The sequence below is a fragment of the Gambusia affinis genome, linkage group LG22, assembly GCF_019740435.1.
Source record: "Gambusia affinis linkage group LG22, SWU_Gaff_1.0, whole genome shotgun sequence".
Lineage (NCBI taxonomy): Eukaryota > Metazoa > Chordata > Actinopteri > Cyprinodontiformes > Poeciliidae > Gambusia > Gambusia affinis.
This window is the reverse complement of record NC_057889.1, coordinates 18,056,847-18,072,536: the sequence shown is the minus strand read 5'-3', so window position 1 is coordinate 18,072,536 and position 15,690 is coordinate 18,056,847. Positions and strand designations below refer to the sequence as shown.

General features: G+C 37.9%; 1 protein-coding gene across 2 annotated transcripts in view; it reads left to right on the top strand.

Moving 5' to 3' along the window:
- cep128 (centrosomal protein 128) overlaps positions 1-12,135 on the top strand; it is a 54,078-nt gene extending 41,943 nt beyond the window's left edge. For both annotated transcript variants that reach the window (XM_044106679.1, XM_044106678.1), the window contains 6 exons: positions 673-722; positions 1,696-1,719; positions 6,377-6,454; positions 6,609-6,722; positions 10,405-10,513; positions 11,494-12,135. In XM_044106679.1, coding sequence (XP_043962614.1) covers positions 673-722; positions 1,696-1,719; positions 6,377-6,454; positions 6,609-6,722; positions 10,405-10,513; positions 11,494-11,555 — 437 coding nt within the window. In that variant the 3' untranslated portion in view covers positions 11,556-12,135. The remainder of the gene's footprint in view (positions 1-672; positions 723-1,695; positions 1,720-6,376; positions 6,455-6,608; positions 6,723-10,404; positions 10,514-11,493) is intronic.
- The last annotated feature ends 3,555 nt before the right edge of the window (positions 12,136-15,690 follow it).

Genomic DNA, 15,690 nt, shown 5'->3' with positions numbered 1-15,690 from the left:
ATCTGTATTTAAAATAACAGGTGCATCATCTTTAGCTTGTTATATCAGCTAGAGAAGTAGCGCTAACAGCTGTTTTTCTATTTTTGCTGAATGGCGAAAATTTGATTACAGGTGAATTTTTTTTTAATTTAAATAAAAACATGTATTTATTCTTCTAAACATGGTTAATTAGATTCCTTTATATACATTTTTTTCAATACTTTGCCAAACAAAACATTCACTTTGATTTCTAGTTAACACTGATTTGTTTGCTCTACAAAACAATCAAATACAATTTCGCAAACTGGGTTCAGAAAAATACGCTGTGACACATTTTTTAAAATTAAATTAGCCCTATGAAATTACGCTCCTAAGGCCTGTCACCATGGGAACGTATGCAGATTGCTTGAGCCAAGTCCAGTAATTTTCAAGAAAACTGTGAAAGCTCCGTTCTAAGGATTTCGGAATAAAATTTTACCGTTTGCAGTTTTTGTATCGGGCGTGACTTCACAAGTCGCACAGCAGGAACTGGATGTTGGAGAAAACAAAAACAAAACCAGCAAACGAGCAGAGCGCACTCTGGATTAATAACGCTAGCTTGGATTTCAGGTGGCGTTTTCAAAGTGAGCGTGGATCTAAGAGCTCTGCTTATCAGCAGTAGCATCTTATCTCACGCAGTCTCCTCGTTTTCAGAGCTGCTGGAGAGGAGTCGCACGAAAGAGGAAGAAATGAGAAGCCTTCAGGTCAGATTCATGTATTTTCATTAATCTGTGCTGGATCTGTTTGTAGATTTATTTTTTGTTTCCGTCTTTCCACTTCAGAAAGAGACAACACCTTTTTCCCTTTGTTTTTTTCTGCACGTCAGCTGTTTTTCCAGTAGAATCACATTTCTCTGATGCTGCCCCCCCATCCGCCCCTACCCACTCTACTGCACAGCTGTGCGCCTGGCAGACTCCTCCAGGGCTTGCTTGAGCAAATAGCTAATTACTGCAGACACGAGGCCTTGGAGTTTAAAAGTCACTAAAGGCCTTGTCATTTTTTTTTTCTCCTCTTGGCAGGGCCACCCACTCACCTAAGCCGGAGTGGACTGGCCCTCGCCGGAGCCTCGCTGGCGCTTTTACACCCCATTAAAATGCAAAGCAGATGCGCGTACGCACATAAACACACTGAAGCGCGTCTGCAAGGACGATTTACATGTGAAGAGCCAGAAAACGGAAAGCTCGAGGGACACAGATGAGTTAAAACGAAAGATGGGGCGGGGAAAAAAAGGACCCTTGCTGGAAAGCATCAACACATTGCAGAAAAAGGGGGAGAGAGGAATGCCTGCTGCAGGGAGAAGCAGGTGTGCGTTTGAGTGGCAGATAAGAGCCAGAGCATCACTTATGCATCGTTAGCGAGGGAACATCAGTCAGGAGCTGGAGGAGAGGATGGAGCATTTTGTCTTTGTGAGCGTGATAAGAGGAACTCTCCCCAGCCACTGCGTTTACTTCCCTTGTTATGTTAGAACACCCTATTCCTCTCTTCTTTCAAGGTTTTTTTTTCTCCTACATGCGTCTGCTGAGTTTTTTTTTTTTTTTTTTTCCTTACTTGTGCTGAGCTGTTACCTGGACTTAGTTTTGCACACATAGAAGCATCCTGTGTTTGAGCTTCACTTGTTCACGTTCAGGTTTCAGTTCACCCCTAATCCTAATCTGTTGCGTTTTATTTCTGTTTTAGGATCGTGTGTTGGACCTGGAGATGGTAAGATTGGATTTCTTGTAGTATGTTACTGTGAAAGTTCAATTAAGATTTTATTTAAATGTCATATTGAAGTTAAAATTGTACTACCATGATTTTATTTAGCCATATAAACTGGTTAATTTGTAATTTTAGGTGGAAAGGTCAAACTTTAAGAATTGTCTGTGCTACAGTTTTCAAATATTTGTGGATTTTGACAAATGTCCAGCGTGAGTTGGTGTATATGTAGAATCACAGCCACCCATAAGAGCCATACATCTTTATGAATAAGCATGTGTTTGTGAATCAAAAATATCAAAAATCCAGATATTGTGCACAGAAATTTATTTTCAGTTGCTCACATTATGAGATAATGGTTGTTTATTATCTCGCTATGTTGAAATAAAGAAACCCAGTCTTGCTCTGTTGAGGAATCCACCAAAACATCTCACCTCAAAATAACACCTCAAGCTTTTTCATTATAACCCCATATATCACTTAGCTTGGAGCTCTTTCAGTGTTCTGGTATTTTTGATTAAATTTGATTTTTAGTTCTCATTATGTTGAGATAACAATGCCATGAGCTCTTTTACCTTTGACGCCTGTAAGTCTCATTATTTGGTGATAAAAATATCTCAACCCTGTTTCATTTTTGAAACATTTCAGTTGTTTTAGATGAAACTAAAACTTCCCCCTTTTTTGTGATTTTATTTTATTTCACTATTGCAGTGGGATAATGTGAACTTAAACTTCTTTGTGCCTGTTCCAGTTTTACTTTCTCGTTATTTGTGAGATAATGGGGTCTCAAGCTTGCTTTTTTTCTTTGACACAGTTTCATTCTGAAACTTAGTCCATTTATTTTAGACAGTTAGATTTTCATATTTTCTCTATATTTTCTTTTCCACACTGATATTGAAAATGCTGGAAGAAAATTCCATATTTTGAAAACTATGCAGTAACCCAAGAGATTTCTTTGTTTGGCTACCCATGAAGACTAACCCAGGGTGAGAAATGATTGTTTTAGTCGAGGCTCAGAGCCTCCGTTAATCATTACAAGTCTTGCTGATGGTGCCCAGAAGTGAGCCTTGCTGACAATATGGTATTGATTCTACCATCCACACTCTTAATCAGCAATTAGATGTCAGATAGGAATTCGTTTGCGCTGATCAAAGGTTGCGTTGACCCAAACGCTTTTAACAGCCTTAAAAATAAATAAATATGTGTAGGAACTTGTCTTACGCACGGCGACCCACCTGTCACAATTATACGCCACGCTTGTCAGCTTCAGCTTTCAGTTCGCTGCTACAAGACAGAATAGAAGATGTCTCGAACCTCCATCAACTCCTGCATTTTCTGTTGGCAGTGGGGACACATCGACCCGTTCTCCACTCAGCCCAGCTGCTCAGGATCACCCAGCAAATCTTACTAATATGTCAGCGTGACAGTCGGTGATGCCTCCTAACAGCCAGCTTCCTTTTGGTGCTTAAACACACCAACCCTGAGTAGGAACAGGGCGATTCCTGAAGCTAACCAGGGAGGTGTGAATGTAGCAGCGCAGCCAGATCTCTGCTGATGTAAAGATAGGGTTTCGATGAGTGAGTTGAGACAAAAATCCTTGATTGCAATTTGAATCGACCAGGTAGTATACAGTTTGTCACCACACTTTCAGGGTGTCTGCACATCCTTAAAACGTCCCAAAAAGTCTTACGATTATTCATCTAAAAGTAAGGCTTTAAAACAGGAGTGCCCAAAGTGGGCCCTGGAGGGCCGGCATCCTGCATGTTTTAGTTCTCTCCCCGGTTTAACGCACCTGGATCAAATGACGGCTCGTCAGAAGGCCTAAGAAGAACATTGAGATCCTGAAAAGGTTGTTGGTACAACCAGGGAGAGAACTAAAACATGCAGGATGCCGGACCTCCAGGACCGACTTTGGGCACCTACTTTAAAATGTCTTAAACGTTGATCTTCAATATACTTATTCTTACTCCTGTGGAAATACTTCATTATTATGACCAAAAATTGTGAAAACATCTTAGGGTAACACTAGATTAAACCAAATGCTGCTCTTTAGCTTGCCAAGATGCAGTGACTATAAATGCAGCATTGTTCCCTCCTTTGTTGGCAATATCTCAGAGAATGTGAGGTGTTGAAGTAATACACTGGCCCCAGATGGTGATATTCTTATACATTTTGAAATTGTCAGCTCTCTGGAAAGAGTAAACAAATGGTGCTGAAAAATAGTAGAATATTTTTCTGAGCAGTTATCTAACAAATGTGGCACAAACTGACTTGTGTGTCCTTTTGAGAGCAGAGTCAGGGATGGGATGTGATGATTGACTGACCAGCCAGCTCAAGCCGAGACGATGCACCCAATCAGACTAACCTGGCCTGGATCAACTTGGTTAAAATTCGATTGCATTGTTTTATTTACCAAAACTTCTCAGTCTCTCAGCAGGATAGTTTTTTCAGAATGCTTAATATTTGAAATTCCAATAGAAAGAAATATTGCACATCCTTCCAGCCTCAGAGTGAACTCCCTGGTTAGACAGCTTTTTGGTGAGTAGCTGGCAAATCTTTCTGGCCGAGAGAGTTGACAGAACCGAAAGCAGAAGCCCAGGCTCGTTCTCAGAAAGTAAACAGCATCTGGAAGCACTTCCTGTCCTGTCTCATGATAAGGTTGTTTTCTAACTACCAACCTCCAGGCTTTTCTCTGTTGCAGCCCCTCTTGCTAAACCCCCAAATGATATATCGGCAATAGCATTGTTATCAGCTGATGTTAGTAATTTCTTAACATCTAGGTATTGGCTCAATAAGTAAAACTAGGCTGATGTTAACAATCAATGTTTTATTTTCATCTTGTTGCCATTTGTATTTCTGGAAGAGGTTGGTCATGTGGTTTTTGTTTGGTCATGCGACCATGACAGTGATGCAGCACAAGACTGAGGAGTGTTCAACTGAAGCAGAGAAGCAATGCCAATGGTGTGGTTGTTTTTTCAATGTCGAAAGGGTAGGAAAATATGTAATGCAATATACTACATACAATAAATGTAAATATCAGTAAGAAAAATGATAAGGATAATTCTGGATATCAATATTGGTCCAGATTTTTACATCTTAGCATTGCTACGTGTTATTTTGCTGGATGATAAATTGTCCCAGACGTTATTGTGATAAACAATAACATTGTTGTTTTAAGACCATTTTCAAGTAATATTATGCCATAATAATGCAAGAACACAATCTCAAAGATCAATAAACTTTGAATTATAATGAATAATTAACACTACACCATACATTACTCTGGAACTGGAAGACATTTTAAATATCCAAAGTATATTAACAAAACAACAGAAACAACAAATTAAATGAATTATGCCCTTCATAGTTGAGAGCAAATCATAAGACTGAAGACTTTTGTCATCCAATTTTTAGGAGAAAGAGAGAAAATAGGAAAAACTATAAATCACAAGTTGAGTTTGTTTTAATTTCCCATGCAATTAATTAATTTAGTGCTTATTGTGACAGTTGTGACACCTTGTTACGCCACAGTTTTTCCAAAGTTACGTCTAGTATTTAGAAATCTAAATTAGATATGTAAACTGTGAGTTTAACCATTTTGATGGAATTTAATACTATCGCAGAGAAGAAAACAACATTTATTGTCAAACTCGTTAGGAAATCTTGTTGATGCTGAAATTTCATTTTGTCTATCAGTCTTTTCTGTCCAAAATGGAGAACAATTTTTGTAACAGACCAAATGACCAAAGCATTAGCATCAAAGTTTTCTATTTGCTTAGATGAGATATGAAAACAATAAATGGTGGATGTTCAGAAAGCCAGGAAATATTCTGATTAGACAGCTTCAAATCTTTTTGATAGGCAAGACTTGTTTCTGAGAGGCAATCTAAAGAAATCAGAGGGGAAGCACATTTTAGTACACTAGAGACAAAATCATTATATTTTGTTGAATGATACTGATTTACTAGTTAAAGGTGTTATAGCTAAAGAAAATAAAACTATTCATTACTTTTGAATACCGAAAAACATCTGCATATAGTCTAATTAAAGCTTTCTATGTGCATAACTTTTCAATTTCTTTTAAAGCAGTTAATCTTTCCAAAATGTCTAATAACATATGAAACTGTAAAATAGAAAGGCATGAAATTTAGGCAACAGTACAGCTAAAGGAGTTGACTTTAGACTCTTTACTTTGTCTGTTTTTATAAAGCCGCCAGTTGACTCTGCAGAGCTGGAACACCCATAAATATCTCATCAGAGTGTGCAGCTGTCAGAAGTTATCTTATTTTAATGTGAACCTTCAACAATCTCATTTCACGCCGTTTGATTATTCCATCCTCGCTACTTTTTTTTTTTTCCAGGTTTTTCTTGGTTATGCTTGCACTTATTTTTAATTTAGATTTTCTTTCGTACCTTATGTACCTTGAAGGTATCATTAAGTAACAGATTTGTACACAATATATGAAAAGTAAAAAAAAATTGAATAATTTTTAGACAAGTTTTGAAGTATTGCAGTTCTTATCTTTTAATTACAAGATTCAGATCCCAATATGAGATAAGTGGATTATGTTTCCTTGAACTCCCTTCCTGTTAGACTGATTTTATATACATCTACATATGTGTGTGTGTGTGTGTGTGTGTGTGTGTGTGTGCCTGCGGATAGCACACGAGAATAGCACTGGAGCGCTTGGAGTCGGTTCCAGAAAAACAATGTCTGCTAGACGACTTCAAAGATTTGGAGGTGGGTTGAAATCAGGTCCATGTGGATCTTTATTCTAACTGTTTTGAATTCAGTGCTCAGCACTGCTGAGGCTTTAGGAAGCTCCACTTGGTTGGAAACAGCCGAGTCTCACGTCTGCTTGGTTGTGACAACAGCCTCTGTTCGGTTTATTCAGGAATCACGGCAGCAGATGGCGTTTGTAGAGCAGCGCTGTGGTAGATACAGAGAGATCGTCCAGGACCTGCAGGACCAGCTGGACGAGTCCAAACGCAGAATCCAAGAATACAGAGTAAGACACAATATAGACACACACACACACACATTTGTATTTATGTGTTTAAGCTGTTGCATTGACTTCGATTCATTTAAATAATGCCATTTGTCCCAAACTCTATCCTTCAACTTACCCAACACCACAACATACCATCCCCTTGTAAACGCTCAGAGAACTGACACTTTGATCAACACCTTTGAAACTCCCAGCTCTTGGTCCACCACTTAGCACTACTTTAAACTTCCCAAATCCATAGGGGGCAGTGTTGCGCAAAGATATGTCAGCCAATCAAATTGCTTCAAAACAACAACTTTCTGTTAAGAATTAAAGCACCAAGAAGTTAATTTGTGTGGACAGTTTTTAGGACCATATTTAGATAGTGTCGACCTTCTTTCACGTCGCTCCTGGAGGGTGTCGTTGCAGAAACAGGGAAATCTCCACCTTGCTGAAGAGAACTCTGTCTCATTGGCAACTTGTCCAGTCTTCTTCATCTATGGACCAGTTACCATTGGTGATAAGGACAGTGGCATTGCTTCTCTGCTGACTAGTTGTCCCTGACAAAATGTGTTTCCCCCCATGGCTATGGGAGTATGGACTAGGGGTGTCCAATTTGTGGCCCTTGGAATGGTTTTATGTGGCCCTCGATCCAAATTTGGCTCGTCAGCACAGGTGTTTAATATATAGGAACACTTATTTAAAAAAAAATTTGTGGCAAGGTTTTTGCAAATTAAATTTTTCATAAACTGGAAAATTATAGGTAGAATACTAGATATTTGAATTAATCACATTTTAGGAAATGTAGAAAACTGGATCCCTTTCTTTTATACAGCATTTTTACTTTTTGTATTGATGTGATTTAGCCAATCATACCACTTGGATCACTTCATTAAAACATGTTTAATAGATTTTATGGGGGGATGGGATAATGGGTGCATTTCTGCATTTCTAATTAAAAAATAAAAGATTTTTATGTAATTCAAATTCTTTCATCTTGAAATTCCACATGGCTAAGAGCTTGGACAACTCTACTTTTGAAAATGGATTGTTGTATTTTATTTACAGTCATTTCTGCTCCTTGATGTTTGTTGATGAACATGTTGTCCAGTTTAATCAGGGAATCCAACCTTTGTCTCAATAAGGCCTGTTGATCTGAAAAGGTCTGGGAGGTCACATAAACAAGAACGCACACACACACACCCACACACACCCACACACACACGCACGCCCACACAGAGTGTGAAATGCTTAATTCCTTTAAAATAACTGGGCTTTCTCAGCAACACCACCCTTTATCCAGGTCCACCTAATAGCACTGCTTTGTTCGAACAGCGGCTGTTTGGATAAGGATTTTCTAACTCTGACAGCATTTTCATGAATAACTCACCCACACACAAGCACCGCACCTCATTTACAAGTTCTATGAATAAATGAATAATTTCAGGTGGCAGTAATGTCTCATGGAAGGTCCGAGTGCGCAGCAGCACAAGTGGACGTTCAAATGAAACCTAACGATTACCAGTCTCCTTTAATTGCCCCGTTTATGTTCTTCGCTGGAAAAACAGTCGGGGGAGCCATTAAAACATCACTGTTGACAGCTGATTGCTATCAGCAGTCTGCAACCTCCTCTAAATAGTCGTGCAGTCACTCTTTAAGTGGTTTTGCTCTTCTAGATTACCTCTCACTTTGCTTAATGACTCCCATGATAAGTGATAAGTGACATTTGCATCAGCTTAATGGCTGCTGCTCACTTGTGGTTTGTTTAAACAAAAACAGGTGGAAGAAAACGTTCACACAGGTTCAAATGTTGATCTGTAATTTATGTATAGTTCCAGTCAGATGTTTATATACTCACATCATCAGCAAGAATGGTAACTTGGGGCTATTAATGATTCATTTGAATTTTACTTTATTTCAGGGTTGACTAATAATAAAACAGACATTCTTGGAGAATTTGTTGCACTAATTTCAATTCTGTATTTTCTTGGAAAAATATATAGTAATAGGCCTTACAGTTCTGTAAATAAATGTTTTTCTTTTGATGGGATGTTTGACCGTCTGATGAGAATTAATAGAGCTTAATTAAAAAAGTTAGTGTCCTGTCATAGACCTTGTCCTTAAGTATGTTTATAATATTAGTTGGGTTGAGGGCCCTTTCAGAAGGCTAATGTTAGCCTACTAAATCTATTTTTATGTGTATTTTTGGTTATTGTGCTGTTTGAACAGCAAAACTGTCTTCCTCATATTAAAGAAAATAGAGTTCTAAAAACTTAGTTGCATTAACCCTAAAGCAGTAGTAATGAACATTAGTTTCACTGACGCTAAAGCGCTGTGCCAGCACAGTATGTAGCAGGAGCTAATGCTAACTTCAAGTTACAGTTAATGAGGGAATAAAAAAAAGAAGGTGAAAAGTGAAGATTTAATATCAGGATGCACTGAAAAGGTGCTAGCCAAGCTTCAAATGCAACACCGTCAATTTGTTTGTCACAATATCAGGAGGAATTGTTGGAAGAGCCAAGGTCGGGCTTTTAAACCGGTACCATCTATTACCTGCTAAAAAAAATTTGTTGTTGGCTACATTGTGCTTTTTTTTCTATGCTTGCTTTCCTCGAATATTGAATAAAACTACACCTCAAAACAAAAGCTAGATTGTTGAAATTTTACAACAATCAAAAAACATACATCAGAATAGTTTTTTGGAATTAAATCAAGCAAATGTTTGTTTTTTAAAACAACCAGTCTTGCCCCTATTGAAAATTTGCGAGCTACACTTAAAAGCCAGGACCGTACCGGGAAAACCAACTAATTAAAATAGGCCTATTGAGATAAAATGAGTACTCAAATATACAATTAAAATTAATTGTATATTAGCTTGTTAAGTGCTATAAAAAGTGTGTGGTTTCTACCTAAGTGCCATTTAATCAAATATAGCTAAGAAAGTATATTTATTGGAGCCCGCATTGATCTTTTTGACATTATGGGAATTATTCAGAAATAATGTCATTTGTGCTTCTAGTTCATGTTTTTTTTTTTTTTTTTTTTTTTTATATATATGTTGAAGTTGTGATTATCCCCAGCTGGGGAAAAAAGTTCAAATGAATCAATAAAAGCCTCAAATTAATCTGATTTTGTGCAAATGTAAAATTAAGCAAAAAAAAAACAAAACATACCAATCTGAGTAATGGTTTTAAGGGACAGTGGGTTTGATTTCCTTTAGTCTTCATGTTGTGTTTTTGCTGTGAATCAACACTACTAAACATAACAACATAGTTGTTGCTTTAGAAGCCCCACATGATGTAAAATGCACCTTTTTTTTTTTTTTAGATCACTTTGTGTTGACCCCAGATTTCAATTTCCTTACAAACTTTGTTTCATTTTTGACTGTTTGTTCAGTTTGCCACCAGGTAAGCAGATAACATTGTCGGACAACACTTTAGAAATGCAACAGTTGCACAAACCTGGAGACTGACCTGCAGTGACCACACACAACTGAATCAATTATCTTTGTGAGTTTCAATAAAAGCTCTATTAGTCTTGCCTTTGATTTCCAGCTGTGAGAAAGCGACTGAAGTGTGGCCTTAAAAAAAAAAGGTATTCCAGGTACCCAGCAGAGAACGTTTCCCCACTATTTACGCCTCATAATGACAGTCTAGTTTTCTCACAAAGTTTTTTTTCTTCTTCCATCTTTCTGTATTTCCAGGAAGAGAAGTTGGATGCCACCTCCACGAGTCTGAGACTGGCTGCTCTTTCTTCTTCCATCAAAGGGCCCAGCACATTCCTGAGTGGCACAGTGAGGCCTGACTGTCTCTGTGAGTGCGCATCCCGTTCTCTCTGGGAACCTTTTGATCACAGCTCTCCTTCCTCCTTTTAATCTTTTCCTTTTGTAATCAGATTTTGAATCTCCCATCTTCTCCACCTGCACATTCATTTCTCAGTACCTTCTCGGATTCTCATGGGGATATTTATTTTCTTCGGTCTTCCCGAGCCAAGTCGAGTAGAGGGCAGCTGCCTCACGCTGAAAAACTTAAGTCCAGCTGGATTTGAGTGTCTGTCAAAACAGAGCGGTGTGAATGCAGCAGGTTTTATAAAATCTGCTTGAAAACATGGACGTTCCCTGCAGAAGGACCTCGCCTCCTTCTCTAAAAGTGTGAAAAGATGCTAACACGTAGATTTCAACATTTAGTTTTGCGAGTTCTTCCTTAAGGATTAAATATTTAAATATGTATGATAAAAATCAAAGAACTGCCTGTCTGCAGCTTCTTATTTCTTGCACAAGCACAAATCTGGAGATTTTTATATTCCAAAATATGCAAAGACTCACATTTACCTCGACATATCATGAATGTAGTGGTAATACATTTCACAATTGTGCCTCATCCCAATTTTTAGCCTGTAACATGTGGGGAAAAATGTCTTGCTGTAAATAAAATGATCTGGATCTGGAATGTTTTTATCAACAATATTGAGGAATCATTGACTTAAAAAAAAAAAGCTTCTATTTGTTGCTGAAACTTGTAAGTTATTTTCGACATATTTGAAGCCTACTAAGATATCGACATTAGAAACTAGACCAAAAGTACTTGGTAAGACTTAGCTTCTGCAGTGAATAGCACCACCTAGCAAACAACCAACTGTTTATCAGATTTTTACTGGTATTTCCAGTCTACATTTTACAATTGCCTATTTTCTGAGTGAGAAAGGTAAACACACATGACAACTTTCAGAAGACGGAGCAGAACCCTGATCGAGCATGTCTGTTTATGTTTGGCTTTACTCCTCTTTGCTGCAGCTCTGACCACCACAGACCTGGATGACGCCCACGCCAAGGGGTCTCGACCGCTCATGCATTAGTTCAGGGATGAGCGAACCTTTACTCAGATCTCTACAAACCTCAGCATCTCTTGCCGCCTGGTTGTCACCCACAACCCGCTCCGCTGTGGTAAGGGGTCCCCGGTTCAACGCTAACGGCTTGTCTTTTCGCTGCGACGGAAGCACAACTGTGAAGACTTTTGATGTCATTTAAAAGAACCTGTATTTAAAATATTTATAACGCTTGAGACCAAAATATATTTTACTGTTACAAGTGTCGCTACCGTCTTCTGTCATCATGCCAATGTGTTTGTGCTAAAGCTTTCGAGCGACCAACAAAACTCTGGTGCCTTTTCAACAAGCTGCAGTTGTTTTTCCTAACTTCTAGTACTGTGTTCATCATGAAATGTTTGACCGTCTCTTAATTTTTGTGTGATGCAGTATATATTTGTTAAGGAAACGAGCACAGATGTCTGGTTTTATGAATTGTTCCACAAGTGCACTGCGAATTGAGTTCGCAGTTTCTAATATGTACTTTTTAAAATATCTTTGCTTTTGAATGTTCCCTGTTTTTAACTCCAAAACCTTAAATTTATCAAATAAAATTTATATTTTAAGAATTTATTACCATAAGCTGTCGTCAAAGTACATTTTTACTAATATGTCAGAAATTAAGTTACTTAAAATCATTACTTTTTTTTTTTTTTTTTTTTTTTTACATTTATGTTAAAAATAACTAACAATATTAAATTATTTTTGCTATTTTTTTTTATTGTATTAAAGCATGTTGCTAGTGACAATAATGAGAACACAAGCTTTAAAAAGGTTTTACCCTTTGGTTATCGAGCGCCGACATGGCTGCATGAAACAAAATCAGTGACACCAGCTTAAATTCAAGGTTATAAAATGAAGATTTAGATGGAGATTTTTCCAGTTTAGAGAAGAAAGGAGAAATGTCAGAGATATTAATAATAAACTGGCACCCTGTGGAGGGATTTAAGAACATTTTCATGAGCCCAGTTTGGCTGCAATTCTTCACCGTGACAACCAGAATAACCTGGTTTTAGTAAGTGAGCCATGCATGGGAGGAGCAAGTTTCACTTTTCTCCTCCCAATCAATCTGTTTTCCTTTAGAGGGTGAAGCTACACTTTGAACTGCGAAAAGATTTTTCAAGGACTTCTATAGTTGCGTTTTCATTGACCAAAAAAAGAAAAGAAAAAAATCCAATTATAAAAATAAATTCGCTTAATGGAAACATGCCCGTTTTGAAATAAATGGAAACACTTTTTGTGTGGCACACCAGTTTGCACACACGCTTATTTGTAGATGCTCTCCTGGCTTGACGATGTGCAGCTGAGCTCTTGTATAGTTCATCAAAAGTTGAGTTTGTCATTCAAAAGTGTTGAATAGCTTTTCTAGATCTCAAGGTCCCAAAAATAAGGACCTTGTCGCTCCAATGCCTGAATAAGACAGCGACGTCTCTTTTTATGGCTGCTGATGACCACCAGCGGCTGAAAGCTCATGTATTTACATCTGTCACCGCCATAAATTTTAATGACTTAAATGTTAAGTTTCTTCATGTAATGAAAACACAGCAATTCCAAAATTGTGTTGTTGGTTTTTTTTTCGACATAAGCGGATTATCGACAAAGTTTGCACTCATTTGTAATGGAAACACAGCTGTTGTCTGGCATTAAACATCACTTTGAATCATTGCTACTGCTGTCAAGTCAGACAGCAGCTGGAATCAACATTCATTTGGCTCAGACACTGAGAAAATCCCTTCTTGCAATTGATGCATGTTTGGAAACAGCTGTTTCTGATTTAAGGCAATTTGTTGAACATCATATGTTTTGTACTCACAGAGAACACAAAAAGTGAAAAACACTGTAAAGTTGCTTTTTTTTTTTCTACCTGCTGAACTTTATGCTCACAAACGGCAGTTGCAGCTATCTTGGAGGCCTTTGCTTACTTCCTGTCCAAAAAGGGCTTTAAAAATCATGATCTACTTAGAAATCATTTCAATATTTTCATTTTTATGGCTCTAAAATAAGTTATTAAAACTTCCTATAGAATACAAGAACATTGAAAATGTTATGGGCTCTTTTTCAGTGTGAACATTTGCCTTTTCCTGCTAGCAGAGATTTCAGATATAAGTATTAGATGGTTAGAGACACTTCCTGCTTTTCCTCATACAGCGTGCCAGATTTTCTGTTGAACTTGTTATTGAGACCTTTCTGACACAATTCTTCAGTCCTTTTCCTTGAACTTGTTTAAAAATTAACTTAATGGTCCATAGGGAGTCAAAAAAGACAAGAGCACGTCTTTCTTGACTACTTACATCTTGCATGGTTATAAGATTTAACAGTTACATATACTTAAAGGAAGTCTCAGGATGCTTTTTCTTGTACATGTTCTCTGATCAGCCTTGGAGATGTTTCTTCTTATTCCAGCTGGAATTGGAAAGTGTTTCAGTGCGATCTTTTCACCTCCTGGTAAAAATACACTCAATGCTACATCTTGTGCACCTCTCTCTCTTTTTTGAAATCTATTTTTTACTAATAAGAAACAGGGCCTTTTTCTTATTTTATTATGTTGCAACCGCAAACTTTACTGCATTTCTACTGATTGTTGTGCATATTTCAGACGTATCCACTACATTGTGTCGATGTGGAATATAAAATCCTAATACGATACATTGAAGTTTCTAGTTTTAATGTGACCAACTGAAAAAAGTTGCTCACATTTGTCCATATTTTCCTAACACTTTGAGGTTGACACTCTGGTTCTGGTAGTTTGTTGACTGATCCTTCCCTTTCTCTTGAGTTGTATGCTACTTTTAATCTGTAGGGGGGGGGAGAAAACACATTTACTACTCCCAACTTGTTAAGAGAGTGCTCATGGTGCTTTAAAGGAGCCAGAGCTTTGTGTTCCTGTGTTTGAAGCTGCTGTGGGTGTCTTTTGTGCTGCAGAATAGAATATTCAGAGAATGAGAGAGAGAAAAAATTGTGACAGCTAAGTGGCCGCTTCTAAAAGTCAAAGCTTATGAAAGCGTTGGCATTTTGCAGTTCTAGAGACCTCTTATCTAAACATTTTCTAAATGGAAATGCCTCATTTTTAAAGGACTTAATAACAAAGTGGAAACAAATTGCCGGGCAACCCGTGCAATTATGGGGCCTTGTTACGAGTCCTCGCTTTATGAGGCAAAGTCAGCTGAGTCCAGAGCTGCAAGGCTCCATTCAGGCCTCACCTCAATGTTTCCTCCCCAAACTTCTGACTTAATCTCAAACAGGTCCAGTGGGAAAACAAAGTCACTCTTGAGTATACAGTACCTGAAGTATTTGGACCTTTGAGGGTACAAACTTCAGTGTCATAAACTTGTAAGAACACGGACAGTGTTATGTGTTTTCCAGCCACAAAGTGCCATTTTAACAACTGATGTTAACAGAGTATAGAGAGTACAAATATGTGTATACATATCCCAAATATTACTTAAAAGAAATTTGTAATGCCTTGAAATTGGGCCTCTCTCTCTTTAAGAAACTCCTGCTCTTTCTGAAACTCCGCCTTCAGCAAGTTATCACAGCTTGCCTCCTCTATTAACTCCTAACGTTTTTGCCAGTGTTTCACTGAGAAGCAGATTCTATAATGAGATCAGCTGATGTGCAGTTCCATCAGGTGTTTGCTAATTGCTGTTGGCTAGTCTGAAGGAACTGAATGGGGAAGTCAAGGTGGTAAGCTGCTCTGTGAGGCTTAGAAACTGAGCTCAGAGGAGGAGATGTGCCTTGAAGGCGGAGCTATGTCCATCCAAGCGTTTTGCACAGCTGAGTGGTTGCCATAGGAGAATAAAAGATTTCTCAAACGTACATGAAACAATCAAGTTAACACTCCAGGTATGTTTTTGATGAGGGAATAAATTTATAACATGATAAAAGCCCCACAAAAGTCCCTTTAAAGAAAAGGATAAATGTACTTTTCGGGGGGAGGGGCAGAAACGTATGGTGAACACATGTGTTTTCATTCCTTTTTGCTCCTAAAGGCCCCAAAATATATGAAGCTTGGTGAGATCCACATGTTTTGGGAAAGCCTCCGCATCTTGATGGAGAGCATTGCTGTCACAAAAAACAAACTACAGGCAAAACATGTTAGAAAATTAACACTGCGCATCTGATTGCA